The 23813-nt window shown below is 42.2% G+C and overlaps 1 protein-coding gene across 1 annotated transcript in view; it reads left to right on the forward strand.

Annotated features, from left to right (window-relative positions):
* The window catches only part of LOC124292285 (calcitonin gene-related peptide type 1 receptor-like), a 47034-nt gene that overhangs the window by 17334 nt on the left and 5887 nt on the right, over positions 1 to 23813 (forward strand). Inside the window, exons 5-7 of the mRNA XM_046729351.1 lie at positions 18255 to 18315; positions 19363 to 19429; positions 19861 to 19943. Of these exons, the coding sequence (XP_046585307.1) occupies positions 18255 to 18315; positions 19363 to 19429; positions 19861 to 19943 (211 nt within the window). The remainder of the gene's footprint in view (positions 1 to 18254; positions 18316 to 19362; positions 19430 to 19860; positions 19944 to 23813) is intronic.

The raw sequence follows: 23813 nt of genomic DNA on the forward strand, positions 1-23813 counted from the left end.
AGGCACGCCTTGCCTGGTGCTGACATCATCAACAGGAGACAAGACTGGGACGGTGTTTCGATCACTAACGAGCCAAGATTTCATCTGGACAGCTGAGATGGTAGGGCAAGGATGTACAGACGGCGAGGTGAACGGTATGCTGACGCGTGCGTTGTTCAATGTCGACAGTTTGGTGGCGGGAGCGGTATGTAATGGGGATGTTATGTTATCTCATGGTTGGACATAACTTGTGAATGACAATCTGACAAGTATGCGATACAGGGATGAGATCATTGGACTTCATGTGCAGCCGTCCATTCAAGGACAGAGACGTAACTTCACGCTACAGCAAGATAATGCCCGCCCACGTGTCGCTCGTGTTGTGATAGAACATTCCGGTAACCCCCTTGCCAACTGTTTCTCCGGACCTGTCCTCTATCGAGCACGCTTGGGATGAAATGGAGTGATGTTTACGTCAAGCTCAGAAACAGCTATCGAGCGTTGGTTCAGACATGGAGCAACATCCGCAAGCCTTCTTCAATCGCTTACTGTCGCATATTCGTCTTCGTTGTCAAGCCTACATCCAGGCTGTAGGTGGACAAACACGACACTGAAGTTGTGAAGGGACACCACATCCTTTCAAGGGCGTGACATGATGCCTATAGTTTGGCATGAAATGCATGTGGACCCGGTTTTTTGTAAATATCTCTTCATCCAATGATCCAATCGATCTCAAACTGTGTAAGTGGTCCGATTAATGATTTAGTGTAAATATACTTTCTGTGTTCTTTAAATGCATTTCCACTTAGGTACTACATAAACAAAATATGACATTAACATGACAAATTTAAAGATTTTAGCCTACAGAATAATTCTCACTAATGGGTTTTGTGGTTAATGTTGAACAACTCCGTATGATGGTTAACAGTTGGCACCCACCTTACCCTATTCACGACCTGTGACACCTCTTCATATCTGTCACGTGCATAGCTGACCTACATTGACGATCGTTGACCTTTATGACCCAACACTGCCGCTGTTACAGGTCATTGGCTCCCTCCCTCAGCAAGCCGTCTGCGTTCTGCTGTATATTTTGTTGACAGTTACATAGACAGATTCTTTAATAAAAATGCATAAAATCGGTGATTTACAATGTGATTAGGTTGTCTGACAAAACATCCACTTGCACAGTTTGAGATCGATTGGATCATTGGATGAAGAGATATTTACAAAAAACGGGTCCACATGCATTTCATGCCAAACTATAGTGTCAAATCATATACATTTCGATTTTATGTTGTCAACAGTTCAACAAGGATTAAAGAAAACACCACAAATCATGTTATTGTTTGTTTGCATTAAAACATGGCATAACATCGAATGATGCACAGTTATTTTATTCCAGTGGTATACATTCTGGTCCTAATGCTATGTTTGTCGTTTGCTCCAGGTTTAGTTTCGATATGCCATTTTCAACACTAGCGATCTGTATTCGTTCTAAAAGGACTCAAGATATCACTCTTCAGTGAAATATAACTGATCTTCTTTTCGTTTTCTGTAGATCGGCTGTAAGGCACTCTACATCCTTGCCCGCTATTCCTGGACTGCCAATTTTCTGTGGATGTTTTTAGAAGGTTTTCACCTCCACAGACTCATCATGAGCGCCTTTAAAGTGCCACGCTCCATCGCAGGTTACTATCTCGGAGGCTGGGGTAAGTGACATGCTTTATCCCATACTTTCACTTTCCAAACTTGTGTTAATGATTAATGTTAATGAAACTAGACCAAACACTATAAAGACCCAATAAACATAACGGCACCCGGAGCTTTAACATTGCATCCAGACATTGAGCACCGGATCAACCCACTGTCACGTCCACCGATAGAATCTCTCAGTTGCAAAGCTTTTTCTGCATCAGCGATGAATGCACTAGTTTGAAGGTGAGTGAGTGAGTGAGTTTAGTTTTACGACGCGCTCAGCAATATTCCAGCTATATGGCAGCGGTCTGTAAATAATCGAGTCTGGACCAGACAATCCAGTGATCAACAGCATGAGCATCGATCTGCACAATTGGGAACCGATGACAAGTGTCAACCAAGTCAGCGAGTCTGACCACCCGATCCCGTCAGTCGCCTATTACGACAAGCATGGGTTACTGAAGGCAGATTCTAACCCGGAGCTTTACATGACTAGTTTGAAGGGGTGTGTTCACTCTCAAGAACACATAACTTTTGACTTGCCATAGTTCATGCTGCGTGTGACAGTCCGATTATACAAGACGTGTTTCTATACAAGTTTGAGATCACATTTATGGCTGGAACGTAGTTTGGCTGACCTTATGGTTTACAGGTTTGATTTTCATGACACAAAATATACATGTACATGCTTAACTGTGTACTATACTGTAGTATCTACCACGAATAGCGTACAGCTTTCCTGATGCAGAAACAGCTTACCAAGATCCTCAAAAACACCACGAAGTGATAGAACCCATCTTGTGAATGCTTGTTGAACACTTCTCCTTTGTTCATGCTGCCGGATGTGATGTCGCCTCAGTAAAGCTCGTGGAACCTTCGACAACAACACCACCGCTAAAGCTAGGATAAAATTCCCAGGAATCTGTTACCAGTATCTCCACCATTCCATTTAACATTTTAGATGTTCATGTGCTTGATCGATTGGAATTGATGAGAAAGCAGGATGTGAGTTTTTTTCGAAACAAAATTACCTTTCCTAAATTCCTCTTCTTTATGACTTTTGGATGTCACAGTAGTCAAGTCACGCACATACAGTAGAAGCCAATGGACATAATTAACATGTTTAAGTGACAAAAACATGGGTAGTAGCTTTGCGTGTGAGTACCTATAGAGGTCACCGTCAGCCTGTCTGAGGAATCATATATACAAACATTAAAAGGTCACATTACATTGTAACTGTTACCCCAATTAGAACATATTTGTTTTGTATCATCTAATCCTGTGCTGGAATTTGAAGTGGTTCTATTCATATGTTTACTGTATTTTCTGTGTATGTTTTTGACATCAATGTCAAGAGGCTGCTACGTCATGCGCATGTAAGATTTGAAACTTTGAGCAAGAGAGTTCATTCCTGTTCCCTGGAAACAAATGCTTGTTTTATATAATCATCAATCCAGCATTGCTGTATGAAGGCCACCAAGCATTATCATAAAGCTGGCTACACAAAATCCATCACAGAGGATTCATCATTCAACAGAGGGCACAACCTCTTACTAAGTCCATACCACTACTCTATGTACAATATTGTATAGGTTTAAGACAAAGGAAATAAAGTTATCTATTGCAACAGTGTCCCGTTCGTGACCTGGAAAGTGGTAATAGTGTTGAAAACCTTGGTAGTAACTTTGATTATCCATGGAGCTTGGCTCATTGGGTTAATTGTTTATAAAACCTCATGATTTAGAATATTTAACATTTTGGATCCTTTGGACAGCAAACTTTTTAACATTTAACAATTTTGGTTTATAACATACGAGGGTGGTTTGTGGTTTTTCCGTTGTCCGTCCGCCCATCTGTAATTATTTTGTTTCAGTATTATTAGTTTCAGTGTTATGTTACTGAATCCATTTGTAAGCTGGTGCATTTTAATATGTAGGGATTTTTCGGACTTTTTATTACTCATACTTTTTTCCATGTGTATGGCAACAAGTTTTTGAATTTAAAGGTTGTCTTGCATTAAGTAGAGGTATTTACCGAATACTATTTGAAATGTAATTTTGAAAAAAATGCATGACTATGCTCATTTCTCTTAGAGAATCATTTTGAGACACTGACCCGTTGAGTCTTGTGAGTAACCTTCGGAAAGGGTTGATTGCGAGACAATAAATCAACTTTGTGAAGTGTTAGTGTCCGTTTTGTCCTTTGGGCCATGAGCAGCAGCTACCATCAATTAAGATGCCTCCCTATCCAGCTCTTTTGGTGGAGATGAGGCCGAAGATTTACACAGAAATACTTTGAAAGGACAGCACGACCAACCCGGCCTTCCTATCTGAACGACCGACCCACCGTTGCTCCAAGAATCCCTACTCCTTCTGCAATTGAAGACCTTTGGAGATTCTCCATAAAAAAAATATACAACCTATAACTGAATAACTGAGCCACCCTGTACAGGTGACTATTTCCACAAATGACCCACACACAGCTCCTGGAGCATCATCTGTAGGTGTCCAGCTACTGACTCCTGGGCCAGACAATATACGTAACCCGATGAACAACAATTGTAAAAGAGACCCATCAAATTTAGTAGGTGTTGTGTCACCTGGAGAGAAGAATTTCTACAGAGTTGGCACAAACAATTAGGAACTATCACCGATAAACGTGTCAGAAACATTTCAGTACGGAGGATTATGCTCACAAAATATCTCACTAGAAGTGCCATGCATTCGTGAAATTGTTTGAGGGCAAAATGTGATGTTCCGGGATACCAGCGATGTCATTGCAGGAACAACTCTTTGTCAAAACGCTGTCCTTGTCTGAGAGCTGGTCACCGATGACACAGCCACAAATAAAAATGATAAAAAGTAAATTTGGAGAAAATTGACATTCTAATACAAGACAACGAAATAAAAGGTACTTCTCCAAATTGCCGATTCCCTGAGGGCAAAATGAAAGGTTTGAACTGAAAGAAAGAAAATTTAGAAACCCAAACAAACTCTTTAGAAATAATGAAATATTAAAGGCAACTCAAAACAAATCGTATAGATGAACATGATAAACGGACTTCCATGGATGCCAGTGAAAGTTTCTGGAAACAGTTGCGACCTGTACTTGGCGACTGTAAAATTCAGGCACCATGGGTCCGTGATTATGATCACGCAATGCATGAGAAAATAACTGGGTCGTGTGTCTGTTACATGTCAACAGATTGCCTGAAAAGTGTTATAAAAAGTCAATCTAATACAGCACCAGGACCGATTACTTTACTGTTTCAATTCTTTCGTGGACACAGGCAGTGTTCCTCCATGGTTCTGCAAAGGTTGCATAATACTTCTTCCCAAAAAATGAAACTCGACTGATCCAAAAAACTTCCGCCCTATCACACGTTTGAATACTCAGTATTCACAGGGTGTTTGACAAACCTCGTGTCATCATACTGCTCTTCTTATGACATAATTTATAGGGAGCATGGAATGAATGTTGGGAGTGCAAGGATCAACTTCTTGTTAAAAAAATGATTTTGAAAGAGTCTAAAACATATATCCGCCTCAGTATGTTGATTCTCTGGGGGATATGACTCTAATCAGCACACAAGTCCGTCTTGGGGTCCACACGATTTATTCTGGTCTAGTTACAAGGGGTGGCTCTGAACTCTGAGTTTCAGTCCGAACTGCCCAGCACTGCTGGTTCACAATCATTTATACCATCCATTAATTGACATAGCTGACATTCCTTGCCCGTATCCGGCTTTTCCCCCATTCCATGTTTGGTATAGGTCCCTGTGGTCAGTTTGTGTCTTTCGCCAGGGTTATGTCTCCCCCCATCGGATTCTTGACCGATGGGGGAGGGGTGACTCATGTCGCCAATTCAGGTTCCCTAATATGGAGACCGATCCATGATTCTTGCCTCTGATATACGCCCCCCCCCCCCAATATTTAAGGACGCGTCCACGCGTCCGGATGGGAAAGCAGGTGTGATACGGCAGGCCTGTCAGCTATGTATAATATTGTCTACAAATATGTAGGTATTTCAATTTGTCATTTATAGATGGACATAGAGTATTTGACTTAAATTCATGGCAAGTTACAATAATTTGCGTGAGGACCATTTTATATACATGTACATATTAATACCGACATATACAGGATTTTAGTACAAAAATACATACTGACAGTACACAAAGTACAAATGACTAATTTATAATGGACAATATTGTCAACATGATGTTGACTACCTTATTATAAATGAGAATGGACAAAAAAACAGAAACAACCCCAAACCAACAACAAACACATGGATGTAGCCATTGGCTTCGTTGATACGATACAGAAAGTGTGTCAACGTTACAATATACCAATGAACACTCACCACGATTATGAGCAGTGTTTCCCGTACTTGTTAGTGCCATCCACACATACCACTGCTATAGTGTGTAGTGACAACCGTTAAGAGTCGATAGAAGGGTACAGTCGATATGGATAACTGGGTGATTGGTCTGGTTGGGTAGTCCTGTCGAGTGCCCTGACGGAGTAATGGACATTAGCATGGACTAAGTACAAGTTAGTTATATAATTGGACTTAAATATTCATTTGAGTTTCCTGGCTGCTAGTTTCGATATGGTGAGATTGGGAGGGAGAGATAGACGCGTTGTTGAGACACGATTAACGACTGATAAGTTGTTCCCTGGCCAAGTAATCGTGAGTTGATCAGCGAACAACCTGTAAGAGTCATTAATGACCACAGATGAAGGCGAATAGTCCTGGTGTGAGAGGGACAGAGCAAGGGGTGGTGCATTAATCTCAGCCACTTTTACGCAAACGGACTCCGTGCCTGAAGAACAGCTGATATATAGTACGGACGCAACCTTTGTTTTAAGTTTATACACATACAAACTCAGCGATAACACAATAAGGAACATCAATATGAGGAGAACAATTTCTAATTTGAGATAAGCTTGAATACGGTCAAGCATGGAGGGGGTGGGGCTGGCAGGGGTGGAGGGAGTCCAGATGAGTATATCTGACGTGGTTGATACTGTGACCGCAGTGATACCTCGGGCTAATAGTTGGACCCTCAGCTGACCAATTCTTCGATTCATAGTAAATAGTATAAATCCAAATAAAATCAATATTCCCCACATTGCCATATTGATATACGTGAAAGGGTTGGTCCAACTAAATGTATCGGACTCTCCGCTCAAGGAATTTAGAAATAGTGGGTCGGAAGGATCAGTATAGATAATTTGGTCTGCCTTGGCTTGTGCCACCACATGTTTGAGATTGACACTTAGTTGTTTATCAGTTTTGATAAGTTTGTTGAAAGTACTATTTGCCAAACGAAGTGGTGCCGTTTTGTATCGAACCGGTCCCTGAGCTAACAATGTAGGGATGGAGTTTTGGATTTGATCTGTATCGAAGAAATGGCGTAAGAACCCAATGTTTACTGGATATTCAATTTGGGTGACATTATTATGGATACTGCAGTCATTAAGACGTGGAGGAATAGTTTTATTGCTTGCGTGTAGTGAGCATGAACAATACATGGGGGCGAGACACAGACTACATCCCTTGTGGGTCTTAACCTCTCCTCCACATTTATACTTGATATCAGGTACGTTTTGTAAAACGACTTTACCCGACCTAAGTTAAAAAATGTCTGGCCTAGTGCCATTTGGTAAAAAATGAAAGTTACATACCTATGTACCAAATCGATGTCGTTAAGGAATAGGGCGAGTGTACAACTCGGTGAAGCGAACGAGGATTCTGGTGGCAGTATATCACAGTGAATGTGTGACTGTGCACTACACGCTTCGTATTGTTCAACCTGAAGTTCTACATACTTCTCACTTTCCCTGGAGATGGCAATGTATGGAGCCACATCACGGACTATAGTTGCGTGAGGGGATGCCACGTGAGTCGGAAGTGAGAACGTCGATGTCCTGTAAACGCGCAGTACAGCACTGTTAGACACTACAGACACTAGTAAGGTCACAAATATCATGTCGTTATGGCGGGCGAAGTGGACGTCGACGTTTGTGTAATACATGGTGGCGTCGGTGTATCGGAGTTTGAATGCAGGGTAGTTTTGGGCCAATTTTTCTTGAATGGAGGAAATAGTTCCGGATAAGGTGTGTAAAGGTACGATGTTAGGGGACAAGCGACCCCTTAACAGTTGGAGAATACCTGCCAGCAGAGACTGAGAATGAGAATGAACTATTGACGCTAGCTGGTTTTCTCGGCCCACTATTAGTAAAAATGTGGAGAAAAATCTTTCATACCACTTGACCTCTTGAAGAGTAACTATACCTGTTTGAACTATTTCTTTCTGGTTACTTTTAATAAGCTTGATGATGTTGTCAAAACGGGCGTTTGTTTTTGTCATGAATGAGGCCATTTGGTGTTGAGAAACATTGAACCCTATGTCGCGTGCGTGTATGTTTTCAGCAATAATTCGGATGTGGTCAGTCACTATTTTGAGATCGCGTTCTGTGGCAAGTCCAAAGGCCCCCTTGGCTAATTGGCCCAGCCAAGGTAAGAGACTACGTGTTTTACGTGATCTGGATTTGATCTCGGGAGTGTCCGGGATAAGATCCTTGATCAGTTTAATGGTGTTTACTAGGTCAGTATTGGCGCGTTTGTGGATGGAACTAACCAGACTGAGTATAGTGCTTATATGAAAGTGCGTGTTTCTACATGTAGCGTTACGGTGGTTCGTGCAGGCAGGTATATGGTAAGACATGCCTTTCAAGTACGGCTGTGGTAGGTGTAAGGCGAATGTGTGTGTCCATGACTCGTCATACGTTGTGAGTTTCCCTCTCTCTGAGAATAGTACCCCGTAGTGTAGACGGTCATGATCCTGTCCGTGGACTGAACTGGTCAAAATGACCAACAGCAACCCAGCACAGGAAAGTATGTCGGTCATCATCCTGTGTAAAGATAAAGGTCATTTGGTAACCCACTGGTAAACTACTCTCCATCCATTCCAGTAATTATTTTATTATGACCTTGTGGTGAAATTCATTAGAAAAAAAAAAAAAAAAATTCAATAAATAAATTCTTAATGAACCATGGAACATTCACACATCTTTCGGCTGTGCTGATACACACGTTCTCCACATAATTATACCTACATAGTCCCAAGACGTCTTCTCACAATTACTTCAACAGTTCCCTCGGGTCGGCTGGCCCTTTAACTACTACCGGGGTTGTGGGAGGGGGGATGATTGCTCTATCCCCCCGTCCCATGGGTATCGAGCACACCTGTTGACCCGTCCGTGATCAAGAGACGGGTAGACGGTGGAATCCATCAGCCTCCCTGTCGCGTAACGACAAACACCTGGTGTCTCTCCAGGGCCCACAGACAATGGCGTGATGGCTCTTTTGTCTGCGGGTTGTCCTGTACCTGTTTCTGCACAGTTGACACCTCACTCTACATCATTTCACTACTACTCACAAACACCTAGTGTCGCTCCAGGGCCTACAGACAATGGCGTGATGGCTCTTTCGTCTGTGGGTTGTCCTGTACCTGTTTCTCCACAGTTGACACCAAATATCAACACGGCACAGACCTTCCATTCTTCAAGTCTTTCATACATGAGTAAACAAAAATAATTTAAAAAACACAAAACAACACCCAAACAAACAAGGCATCTACACAGGTGATGACCGAACTATTGCATGTATCCTATTATATGCGTGATGCATCATAAGTAGTAACCCACTTCTAATGGGTAATCAATGTGGGAACCTCGAGGGTGTGATATGGAGAAATATCCGTTTGTTGATCATGCATTGTTTGTGTTGTAAGGAAGGACAATCATGTGGTGTGTGATGTACTGATACCGACGAACAATGTAACGAGAGCGCATGTTGATTTCTGATTTGTGGGACTGGGTCACATTATTTTGTAACGGGAATTCTTGTTAGCTTTCTGTTGTTGTTGTTTTTGTTTGCTCTTCAGTGTGCATCTTGCATCGTAGTCCTCAACAATAAATGTGGGTATTTGTGGCTGGGAGACCCACTGTGGGGTGGGGTAGCCCACATATTGTACCTTGAAGTGTTGAATGCCGCCTATGCGTTTCGACGACAACACTTGTTCAATAAAGGGTGTCTGGTCCACAGAGTCACTGACAGGTGAGATTTGGTTTGGGGTATTCCATCTCCTCTGTAGGACAGCGAGTGGAATATCATCATCGGGGTCCCAACTGCTATTTTGGGGGATGGGATTTGGCTCGTCTAGGCTTGTGTGGCTTCTTTGGGAACTGGTTGGGACATTGGTGGAGGCACCGTCGTGATGTAAATCAGCGTCGTCGTCTCCGTGGGGGTCAGTTTGGGTTGCGTCAAGTCAGTAGTAGTTTGGGTGTCAGTCAAAGATACGCGATTGATTGTCTTTAACTGTTCAGATGAGGTATCTCTAAGTGGACCCAAGTCAAAGTTCGGCTCAAGTGACTCAAACATAGCAACAGGTGCGTTTGCTGGCAAGGGGTTGAGTAACCTATAAGGGGAGAGTCGACACATCTCACTACACAATGTATACCTATGACCTGATGAGTTTGGGTCAAAGTACAGAGTGGCTGCAGCATACCAGGGGAGCCTATCGGGGTGTTAATTGGGATGCCTAATTGCAAATACAGCTCTGATCGAGGAGGAATACAGGCATGTGTGGGACATCTGGCTAAGATATGATCTGCCTGGCGGGCTAAGGAATGGGGCTTCGGCTAAACCCTGGTAAAGACAGAGTTTGTTATTGGAATAGTCAACTGAAGCTGAATGTTGTTTGAGGAAGTCAAGGCCAAGCAAGATGTCCTGTTGTAGATCTTCCACTACATAGAACTTATGGGATAGTTTAAGATTGGCAATGTGCACGACTAAGTCAGCTGACCCGGGCACATTAAGCGTTATACCATCTGGACCAGCTAATTGAGCAGAACCACTGGGCGTAAGGGGGAATTTATCAGACCCCTTAAGATTGTTGGATTGGAGAACATTTACCTTAACGGTAAGTTCATTAATTGCTGACATTAGCTGATCAGATTTGGCGTCAGACAACCCAGATGTCGCATCTGAGATCTCAGCGCTCTCTATCACTTGGTGTTATGAAGTATGGGGATGTGTAAGAATGAACTGGCGGATATGGGGCAAGGCATTACGGATTATGAGATCCTTTATGTACGGGTCATCATTACTGTGTAACAACTCAGCTTCATGTCGAATAGATTGGAGAAAAGTCGAGAATTGTTCGCCCACCCTCTGTTTACGGTCTAAAAGGGCATTTTGTCGGTAAGGAGGCTAATAGTCTGTCGTACAGAGACTGAAGCAAATATATCCAAGAAAGCCCACGCAAGTCTAGAAAATGTGGTAAGTCTAGATTTCCTCAGCTAAGTCTCAGGGCTCCTTTTCATTATATTTTATTCTTTTTTTTCTATGAACTTTTTTTCAGTAAAATATGTTCATTTCAGGGACTAGTTGTTAGTCTAGGAGGCTAATGGAGGACGGGGAATACCGACGCAGGAAGGCCGCTCGTATCACCGACCATGACATTAATGCAGTATTCTTCGTACCTTCGTACCATTTTGCTGCCATGCCCGTTAAATACAGTGGGAAGATGTCACGGTGGTCATCGTCACAATAGTTTTGGGCAGATGCAAATTTCTCATAGCAGCGAAGCCAAGCAGTTGCTGCTATGGGATCTTTCCCATCGTACATTGGCAGGGGAAGGCGGGAACACGGTCGCCAAGGCATCGGACTGGGACTGCTGGACGGGAGGAGTACAGGGGAATGGGCGAGGAGGGGCTTCGAGGAGAGAGGGAGGGAAAGTTGGTACTAAGGAATCTGTAATTAGCGGCGAGGCCTGGGGAGGTGTTCCTAATGGCGTGGGATGATAAAGGTGTGTCCGGCCCAGTTTTTATCGAATGTGACCCAATTAGGTGAGAAGGGGTCGCGGGAGGGGGACCAACGATTTATACGAGTGATAGGCTGGTGGGGATTGGTAGCGGGAGTACTCTGATATGCTATTTCCGGACTAAGCAGTGGTAGGCGATCTTCGGCATTTAAGGGCTTGAGTTTATAGAAAGACATTTTGTAATGGATGGTGGGAGAAATGTGACAACCGTAGAAAACAATTTACCATGCACAAAATCACCAATAACAAAAACAAATGCTCACCAACGTGGAGAGTGGTGTAGCACAGTCCTTTCACAATTGTCACTTGGCACTATGTCCTGTAGCAGGCTTGGATGGTCTTGCACTGTTGGTGTAGTGACACAGGTGTTGGTAACAAGAGGCTGGAACTGTGGGATCTAGGTGGGTGTCGTCGAGGTAATGATGGTTCCTGACGTCGTTAGGAGCAATGGTTCCAGTTGGTTGGGAGCAGGGAACCTAGATCTTGGTCGTGGATATGTTGAATGGCAGGCACAGCTTGTAACAATGAATTTTGACACTGCTGAAACACACTCTTTAGAGATGGTGAGCTCAGTGTCCTGATGGGGCTATTGCTCAGCTGAACGTTCATTAGAAAGATCTCACGTTAAGTGCGTCGACAGCCCTTGGTTTTGCAAGCACTGACAAGATTGTGGTTATAAAGTTGATACCAGTTATTAGGTGTTTGAGAGTTTTTACACAGGGCCAGAATAGAATCGTTGCTGGTGTGGACCCCAGACGAAGTGAATGTAGAAAAATAGTCAAACTAACCTCAGTTCTTGTAGCTTGAGAGGTACTGGGATCCACCAATATATCCGCCTCAGTATGTTGATTCTCTGGGGGGATATGACTCAAATCAGCACACAAGTCCGTCTTGGGGTCCACACGATTTATTCTGGTCTAGTTACAAGGGGTGGCTCTGAACTCTGAGTTTCAGTCCGAACTGCCCAGCACTGCTGGTTCACAATCATTTATACCATCCATTAATTGACATAGCTGACATTCCTTGCCCATATCCGGCTTTTCCCCCATTCCATGTTTGGTATAGGTCCCTGTGGTCAGTTTGTGTCTTTCGCCAGGGTTATGTCTCCCCCCATCGGATTCTTGATCGATGGGGGAGGGGTGACTCATTTCGCCAATTCGGGTTCCCTAATATGGAGACCGATCCATGATTCTTGCCTCTGACACATATCTCCGCAATCTCTCCACCTGCTTGGTTGTCTACAAAAAGCATACGACTCTGTGCCTGAATGGGTTCTGAAATCTCGTTATTATATCTACATCCCTGAGCGACTACCTAATTTTCTTCTCAAATCTTTAATGAGGTGCTGGTCGACTCAACTTGATGTACTCGCAAGGGCAGGTGCAGACTATGGAATCTATTCCAATCGCTTAGTGACCAAAAGGATCATGTCTGATAACAGAGCCCACCACCGGTACCCTCTTTCCTCTCTTAATCGTATATATATACCAATCAATTCGGCTGGTCGGGGTTTGATTAATGTGGACGCTCTTCATCAAAGAGTTTTGTTCTGTACGCTTGCACATATATTTTATCGGATGATCCTCTGGTGATGCATGTCAAGACTCATGATTGTTGATGGTGATGTACTGCTGGACGGTACAGCGATGGGAGTAAACCAGGTGAAGTCATTCACCAAGTCTGCCCAGAGTCGGTCATTTGTGGAGAAACTTTATGAGAAACCACCTCATCGTGTGTACATGCAGTGTGAGGAACAGAATAGCAGTCAAGCCAGAATTCTAGCAAACAAACCTGAGCTTGTCCTTTTTGATAAAGTTAATGAATTTCTGTCCTTTTTGACAGCAACATTATTGGTATGATTCAAGAAAAGCATGCTAAGTTTGCGGACATCGCCCCTGAAATGTCTTGCTTGCCGACAGTACACTTGTCGTCAGTCTCCCCATTGTTCTCGGTGCCCATGGTTTGGTGCCTCCTGATCTCTTGGCGCAGATCAAGCACAGCCCGGGAACACAGCCCTTCTGGGTAATGCACAAGACTGCAGTGTTGGGAAATCCACATATTCTCCGGAAAGTTCTTGGTTGGTTCGACTAGGTAGCGTTTCCTGGGAGAAGTCCTGTTCGCTCTCTGGGCTGCGTGTAGAGGGGGCGAGGGCCCTGATCTGATGATGAGCCTTACCAGCCCGACTATGTGAGGATCTCCAGAACCCTCTCTGCTGCATATCATTTTTAATGTGTAATTTTTTTTAATAATAATGATTTATTACCTCGAAAGGAATTCATTTTGCATCAATACAGAGCTGACAAAACTTTATGAATGAACAACTTCTTTATTTTCACAATAGCGACGTTTCGGTATAGCTTCTTATAACGCTTTCAAGCATATGGGGGGATGATGGGGTACACCAGTTTATATACAAGATACATGTACATATGATAATGAGATAACAATAACAAAGGTGGGATAACAAAGTATCAAAAAAAGTTGCATGATGAGTTACGATTACATGATAATGAGCTAAAATAACATAAATGAGATGAGTGAGATTACCATGAAAATTAGTGAATGTAAGTTAATTCCCCGCAGAAGCCAAAGAGGCGGGGATCAATTAGAGGGAAACCAGTGGTGAGGAATGTGAATTAGGCAGGTAAATCATAGTAAATCATTGGATTAAGTATTTGTGGGATAAGGTGGTTGTAAGCTGATGGGATGAAATAGCCATGATCCCTGTTAATAGACGGATTATAACGGCGTATATGTAAAGCCTCGGCCAATTTGCGTTGAGTGTAATGATGTTTGTTGTTTGTAAGTGTTTTGACAGTGTCCCAGTTGATGTTTGACCCAGCTACGAGCTCAAAAGTTTCCAAAATGTCCATACTTTGTGCCGATGAAACACAGTGCAATTATGCAACATAAAAAGCATGTCGCCTTTGGTTGCTGAAATACATAGTTGGTTTCTATTCTTGATCTTATGTCAAAAGTCACGTGTTTCGGCGGATGGTCAGAGGCCTTTGACGTTTCAGTGAGGTAGACATCTTCCGTAATCAATTCCGTCTTTATTTACTACCACAAATATATTGTTAGAACTTGGCAGTCGGTAGTAACTCGATTTGCTGAACAGTTTTTGTTCTGGTGACCTGGTCTGGTGACCATATTAGATTCTTGTAGTTCTAACCATATAACACATCTTACATTTGAGATTACACTTTCTTAGTAAAGAACAGATTCTAGTACTTTTGTTGGGTTGAGTCCCATCCGGGTAGTCTAGACCACGTACCCCTCAGAGGGGTACAAAAACTCCGTGAAACCTTTGACCTTGACGTACCCTGTTTATCTCGTGTCACTGCATTTCCGTCTTCTCCTCTCAAACAAGCATACACATGAAGACGAAACTTGGCCTGACAGTGTTCATTTCGCATATTTGCTGAATAATGTCTAAGGATACCTGTGCATGTAAGATAATTAATACACGGTAATTACATGGTATTGCAAGACATAGTTTACATTTCGGTGTGTGTTTCTTCATTAGCAGCCTCTGTTAGCCTTCTGCATAGACAGTTATGAACGTATCATGTGACGATGTGAGGACGACTGTTCAGCGTCTCTCTGTATCCCTGTAGGATCTTTCTGGTAGAATGTTACAGTACATAGTCAAAACTCTCTACCGACGACACCAATTCCTGAGAACTATATTGGGGGAATTTTGCTAATAGCCGTGCAAAACCCAACTATTCATCTAAGCTTGGCACACGCGCCACGAAACAGTAGCATCCATTTGAGTCCCTTTGTACCACTGACGTTTACATTAAAGATCGTGAAGTGGTTTTACATCGGAATCAGATTTAACATTCTCTTTATGCCTGCTGTAATGCAGCCCTTTCTACAGGGGAATTGCTAACGACATGTAGGTTCCAATTTCAGCATAAATAAGTGATCACCAAAAAACAAGTGTACTTATGGCTGTAAAGCTGCCACTAATGGTACAGATCTAACTGTAGACATCTTAATTCCTTGACATACACATCGATGATCCAAGGCTCATTAGTACGTGGTGGTAGTGATTGGTTGACAAACCTTTCTACGCGTACTACTGTACAGATATGTTAATATTCAAAGACAGTTCATCTCCATACTATTACAGTTGCCGCGGTGCTATAAAGTTGCCATGGCGACAGGGCGTCGTGAGAAGGTCAGCAGCAGCTATTTATATGTTCCATAGGGTCTGGGTCTGGTGACACGGCTGGCCATTCAAGGCGAAGTGTTTCCTGTTGAAAGTAGGCGTCAACGACCCCGGCACGTTTAAGTCCGGTCAGATTTCACCAACATAGTGCCCACCTATCGCCGTGCACATGTCCTGTTTTTGGACATGTAAGTCGATTCTTCCAAATTAACTGATCCCACCTCTAGACGGGATTACGTCAAGCTTGAAACAATACGTTCAACCAGGAATCTAAACGCCAAAGAATGCAGCGTTGACTCAACAGTGAGTGAGGTTTACGCCGCACTCCGCACTATTCCAACTATATGGCGGTGATCTGTAAATAATCGAGTCTGGACTAGCATATGCAGTGATCAACAGCATGAACAGCCATCTTCGCAACTGGGATACGATGACATGTGTCAACTAAGTCAGCGAGCCTGACCACCTGATCCCGTCCGTCGCCTCATACGACAAGCATGTGTTACTGAAGAACAATACACCACCCAGTATCTCTATCATATTACAATACATCACCCAGTATCTCTATCATATTACAATACATCGCCCAGTATCTCTATCATATAACAATATATCACCCAGTATCGCTATCATGTAACAATACTTCACCCAGTATCTCTATCATATTACAATACATCACCCAGTATCTCTTTCATATTACAATACATCACCCAGTATCTCTATCATATAATAATACATCACCCGGTATCTCTATCATATAACAATACATCACCCGGTATCTCTATCATGTAACAATACATCACCCAGTATCTCTATCATAGAATAATGAATCACCCAGTATCTCTATCATAAAACAATACATCACCCAGTATCTCTATCATATTACAATACATCGCCCAGTATCTCTATCATATAACAATATATCACCCAGTATCGCTATCATGTAACAATACATCACACAGTATCTCTATCATATTACAATACATCACCCAGTATCTCTATCATATTACAATACATCACCCAGTATCTCTATCATACAACAATATATCACCCAGTATCTCTATCATGTAACAATACATCACCCAGTATCTCTATCATATAATAATACATCACCCAGTATCTCTATCATATAACAATACGTTTACTCTGCTATCATTAAAGTGAGATAACACGTGTAATTCCGGTTCAGTTGCAGGCAAATTTCACAGTATAAAAGAACCAAAATATGTTTACATGTACAGCCTATAAAACGTTCAATGAGTGAAGGCATCCCTTCCAAGTTGCACAGTCTCGGCATTTCGGGCGATTTTGAAGGCCATGGAAACACGGTAATGTTCTCATTCAGAAGATACTGAATAGCGGCATGTGCTTTGAGATGCCTGGCAGTATCTTGCAGTAAAATTGCTCTGAATGCACCCAAAATTAGATTTCTCCACCAGATTCGACACAATTCTGGGCAAAACATTCATTTTGACGTCGACACGTACTCTTCCGTTACGTCATTAAGCAGAACGCGACATTCATCAATGAACAATACATCGCAAGTTTTGTAGATTCTAAAATCGTTATTGCACCAATGGAAGTAGTTCTTGCAAAATAGGGTCCTCTGGCTCGAAGTCCACTTTCTCGTAAACGATTACGAATCTATTACACTCTCCTCAAACCAGACATTGCAGTTGCAGTTGCCGTGACAGTTTACTTCCGCAAATAAAGTACCCGGATGTACCTATCCTGCGCTGCAGTGGTAATCCGACGTCTACCACTTCGTGGCCGATCTTGCGTGGGATTGGTTTGTTGATATCGGTCCCATAAACAACTGATGCTACTCTCGTAAACACTGAGGTGACTTGTGGCACGTCATATTGAGACTCCCCAGCCTCCAGACGTCCAATGACAATGTTTTGATTTATAGCAGTGATTAGTGGCATAATGATATTCTTTCATTTAGCTAAAACAGACTTAAATAGGCAATATCCCTCCTCACGATTCCTCAGGACTTTACGCGCATATTTCGAGCCACTTTCTCTCCATGACATTTTTCAAATTGACACCTTCGAACCTAAACATACATTAACGTTGCCGAAGAGGCGTTTGTGCGCCGTGCATTCGAACATGTACACAAACCAGCATTATAATAGCGAAATTATAGCAATCAAACGCTAATTTTGAAAAAAATATTTGAAATTCATATATCAATGTCACCTATGCGTTTCCTTTTTGGGAGAGTATATAACAGAACATCACTCAGTAGTACTATCATACACCAACACATCACCCAATATTACTACCATATAACCGTACACATTTATGTGTTATCTATGTATTGCTATCATATAACAGTAAATCACCAATTAATTTGATCATAATATTTAGCAATACATAACCATCATATTAATGTATATCGCCCAGCATTGCTATCCTATAGCATAATTATCATAACATGTCAGCCTAATAGAACAAACGACTGTCATGCAGAGATAAACAATCGGTTTTCTGCTTCAGGTGGTCCGCTGCTTCCAGTGCTGATATACGCAGCGATCAGAGCGGTCAGGGGTGATAAAGGGTAAGACGTTAGTATGAAGCTGTGGGATATCCCGCCGAGGTAAATCTAGAATATTGCTAACAATGGCATAAGACTGGCACAGACATTATAGACATAACAAAGGGCATTTTAAATGAAACTATTTCCATAATTATAAGTAATCTCTGCTAAAAGCAGAGACCATTGTTCGATTCCGGCTATATATACCGGCGGATAGATGTTTATACCCAGATGTAAGTATGACACACAAAGGCGGTTCTCTGGTACTATTTATTTCTCCTTCACGTGGGTAAAGCACTGGATGGGAATTGGCTACTGGAACGCTATTATGATATCAGTATTAAGATGTTTAATATATTGCTGGCTTATCGAAAACAAGATTGTTTGAAAACCAAAAAGTATTTGATGACACCAAACTTGGACGGGCTGGTATGGAGTACACTGTTGGCTGTATGAGTAGATGTGAAATGGGCATATATTTGTCATATCTTCCGTGAACGATTATTTTCATCTCGTGACACCTTTAGTTGAGAAAGTCATCAAGAACTTCACAGAGTACCTGTAACATGATGGTAGCATAATTCTTGCTTGCAACCTATGGTGAATATTATTAGCGAAAACGTCAGGCCATGCGTGATAGAGTACAGCCACTTTAAGATCAACCTAACAATGGTGAAGGCGTAAAGTTTTCAGTCGTTGTAGCCTCATTTAAAAGTGCAAGTATCGTGGAAAAGTAATTGCTGCCATGTCAAACAGAACTTTACCAAAATACATAAGTCAATTTCCGAGAGAAAATGTTGCAGTTTATGGTAATCCTACAGAAAAAACCAAAAACAAACATCGTATACATGTACCAACATAAATTGTGAAACTCTTTCTCTTCAACTTTCGTGAAAAGGTCAATATTTATGTTCGCATACAAAACCCAGCTTTAATAAGATCTTCCTCACATACCACCCGTTTTGTACCGGAGAGTGAACGTATTATTAATCGTTGCATCTCTATATAAGTAGGTTGTTATCGACTTTAAATGTTTACGGAAGATACTATCATCTCTTTGTCAAACAGCTGCTGGGTCCAAAATGCTGGCAGCTTTGAATGGCTCGTGTACGTTCCAAACCTTCTTTGTATCCTGGTAAGACAGTTAAATATACAATTTTGTAATATACATTTAATTTATTGTTTTTCACATTTAAGAATCAGTTCTATGTCATTATTTCCTCTTTGATGTGTGTACTCCGATTATTGTATCTCGATGGCTATATAAGAATATGTCCTCACAACAGCCATCCCGGTTAGATTTCTCAAATGTATATAATTGTTTCCACACATGTCTTGTTGTTGTCTAAAAAAATAGACAACCAGTCTCCCTCGTTCACTCACTATTGTATCTGTTAGATGTGCACGTGGCATTTGTTCATTAGGCTTTCTTTGATCATGTACATATCTTACCCATTGTTGAGATACTTGCGTTTCCTTGGGTTTCTTGATGCATACTCTTTTCTGTGTGCCATCGTCAGTTCTTTAACTTGGTGAGCTCATATCTATGATTTTGCATTATCACAGGTTAACGTTTTCTTCCTTCTCGGGATTCTGAAAATATTGTTGACCCAGCTGCAATCTCACCCAAATGAGCCCAGCAGTTACAGGTATGTCTATTCTATAGCTAGTATATCCTGTTTTGTCAATAAGTTTAAAATATTCTTTTCCCATACATTTACAAGGAATGTCTTTCCTATCAAGCCACTCTGAAACTTGCACGAATTTTGTCCTCACACTGGTACGCAATTATGAGTAATTTCTGAGTAAACTGGTGTGAAGTGTGCATAAACTGTGCGCGGCTGCGTACCAGTGCGCAACGAAAATTTTGAAATGTTCAAAAATTCTGGTATGCATAATTTTCGTGCCACTTCATGCCAGTACTCAAAGTGAACTTTCCCCTACGTGGCAAGGTCGTGGATGATCCGGAAATACACCATGCCAAGGTATTGGCATGCATGGCGTGTCGGTGTGCTGTCGCAATTTAAACATGAACCATTAGCCGACTTGTGAGGAAGCAAGTGGCCATCGGTGGAGTAAAGCATCGTCCAAGACTTGGAAGACCGAGAAAGACCAGTGAAGGCAATGACCGTATCCTAATTCGCCTGGCAATCCCATGGCAGATGCCAAAGGATTTCGCTGGCAATGGAGAGTGCGAGTCCTACTCTTCACCAGCACCAGCACCAGCACCAGCATCAAAAGGAGGTCTGTGGGAACATCATCAGATCAAACGTCCCTTGCCCAGATGGGTTGAAAGGGGCGTCTGGCGTGGTGCAGGCTCCAAAGAGACCTTGATGACATGGCGTTGGGTTCATTGGTTTGTTGAAAGTCGCTATCTTCTAAAGATGGGCGTTGTCGCTAATGGAAACATTATTACGAGAATATCACCAGGAGATAACCCATAGAGCTTAACCCTTTGGTTGTAGTTCGGTGATGGTGTAGGGTTGCGTTTCGTATGACGCCAAGTTGAATCTCAACTTGTAAAACACACATGATGGTTTGGACTGTTGCATCAAAACGCAGCCACATCTGTGACTCTATATCATCAAAATTAGTCAGAATTCTGATGAAATATCCACACATGCACATGGGTCTAAATGACCACAATTTCCAAACTGTTAATCACCAGTTTAAGTAAGAATCAACAGTACTTGACCCTGTTTACCATGCCACGTTTGACATCGGAACAACGAGAAAGAGCAGTGGGGTACGTGAATGCTGGATGGTCGGGAAGTGGCTCAAACATTCATCTGCCATCATTCCACAATCGTCAGACTCCGCCAACGCTTGCAGCCGACTGGAAGTACGCGTGACCGCCAATGTCCTGGACAACCACGTGTCACCACGCCCAGACAAGATCGACACATTGTGTTGTGCTATTTACGGAAAAAACCCAGACTTCTACACGTACAGCTTTGACAATCCAAGGGCGACGTGGAATCATAAGAGACCAAACCATACGGCGCCGTTTACGTCAGTATGGCCTCAACGCTCGGCGTCCCTACAATGGCCCCATATTGACACCCTGGCACGGACAGCTTCGATTAGTCTGGGCTGGAACCCATCGAAGACAGACGCAGCGACAGTGGGGAGGTGTACTCTTCACTGATGAATCTCTTTTTCATCTCTGTCACGAAGCTGGTAGAGTTCGTGTATGGCGAAAGGGGAGAACGCTATGCGGATTACGGTGTGCGACAGGTAGCTAACGCGTTAGGGTAGGGGTAGTGTGATGGTTTGGGGCGGCATCAGTGATCATTCAAGAACACCACTACATGTGTTTCGAGGACGTGTTAATACCACCACATACAGAAACGACGTCTTACAAAACCACGTCATTCCCCATCTGAACGCCATCCACGTCTCCAAATCCTTCAGCAAGATAATGCTCGAGCACACACAGCAAGGCACACCATGGACTTTTTGACACAAAACAATGTGGATGTGCTTCCATGGCCAGCTCTGTCACCGGGTTTGGCCCCCATTGAGCACGTCTGGGGTGAAATGGGCCGACATCTATTAATGGAACAACCTGATGTCAATGTCCGTCAATTGGAGGTCAACCTGCAACGTCTATGGCAACAGATACCCCAGCAAATAATCAAGACGGTGATCTTTTCTCTCATACAGCGCTGTGTTGCAGTAATCAACGCCAATGGTGGACACACCAGCTACTAAAAGTGTTTACAGCTTGTGACTTTGGGTTTTGACCCCTGGTGCCTATATACGTGTCATGCTCTGTCAATAAATATTTTTTCGCAAAAATGTTTTTGTTCTTTGTTGAAGGAATCTCTAAGCTTCCAGACGATCATAAGATAACATGGGTACATTTCAATCTGATGGGGATATTTCGCATTATATTGGTGGTACATTTCTAGTATTGTTCAGTATGTTTGAGAACTGTATGAGAATCAGACTGGTGGCTTAGTTATGATGACTCTACTTTCCTGCATTGTTGATATTCACGTATTCCTTGCAGATTGTAAGTAAATTGTTACCCCAACTATCAATTTCAGTTTTTATTTTTATTTAATCAGTAAAACATGTTACACGCGGAATTCGTTTTGAAAGCATACACAACAACATGTATTGTTTCAGACCTTAAAAGGTGGGTGGAGTTTGATTATTGCTCATGTGTATGTCAGTGTTTCCTCCCTTAACGCACCTCTCGCGACTGTCTTACAAAATCTGCTGAAATTGTAACTATTGATTTAATAAGGCAATAAAACATATACAGTCAGGATTATAAACATACATACGGGTCAACGAGAGCACTGACATTCATAAAGCAACTGGCTATATGGTGATTGGACATGCAATACTGTTATTGAGACAATCTTGGAAACCGAATGGTATGTACATGTATTATGTTATTTGCAAACTGCAATTCATATAACTCATGTCAGTGCAAAGGGCCGTGCGCGACATTACCTTTGATGAAAATGCAACACTACTGACTATCTATGAATGCTTCGTTCCGAGTGCTGTGGATATCAGTTTATGTTATCGGTACATAGCGCTAATGACTAGTATAAATTAAATGACGTATGAAATGTTTTATGTCCATTACTTACGCATGTACACTTCTCATGATTTAGACAATAACGAAACAAATCAAATGGACATACGTTTGTCGGTGTCACTTGCAAATGAAGGCAGGATCACATTACGTTGGAGCTCTAGACTGTAAATGAGAGGTTTCAAAACACATTAATATATATTTACGATTGTACGACTGCTGATAAACGTTTGAAAATGAGGACAAAATGCCTGTCGTTTTACGTGACCTTATTTCAACTTTCAAGTCGGATGTGCATATATTCATCAGTGAAGATGTTTTAGGGATATTTCGTGATAATTCCACGAGTTAACTGGAACAGGGTTTAAAACCAGGAAACAACAAAGAAACGTGAAATCATCATAGTAAACCTACAACTTTACTTACAGTACAACCAGAAATTATTGAAAATTCAAAGATTGTAATTGTTTATTTTTGACTCAATACTCACGTATTAAATGTGGATATTAGCAGAACATAACTCCAGATTCAAAGACAGGTGAACAGTTTGTATTTTGCCAAGTCACCATGGGCAGCAATGCAGGCTTCAATGCGGCGGGGCATACTACTGATCAAAGAAGTGAGAAAGTCGTGGTCCATGCTGTCCCAATATCGGACCACCTCTTCTTTCATTTCAGCAATATTTGTCAGATTTGTTCTTATTGACACTTTCCTTCATAAGTCCCCAAACATTTTCTATTGGATTTAGGTCAGGGCTATAGCTTGGCCAATCTAATAATGTCATATTTTGGGTCCGAAACCAGGCCTGTGAATGCTTTGAACGATGTTTTGGGTCGTTGTCTTGCTGGAAAATCCACAAATATCCATAGAACACGTGAGCAGATGGAAGTAAATGTCCCTCAAGAATATCTGTGTACCGCTCACTGTTCATATTCCCTTCAAATACACAGAGGGGCGTTGCCCC

This window comes from Haliotis rubra, unplaced genomic scaffold, assembly GCF_003918875.1.
Source record: "Haliotis rubra isolate DU_JTF1 unplaced genomic scaffold, ASM391887v1 Scf511, whole genome shotgun sequence".
Lineage (NCBI taxonomy): Eukaryota > Metazoa > Mollusca > Gastropoda > Lepetellida > Haliotidae > Haliotis > Haliotis rubra.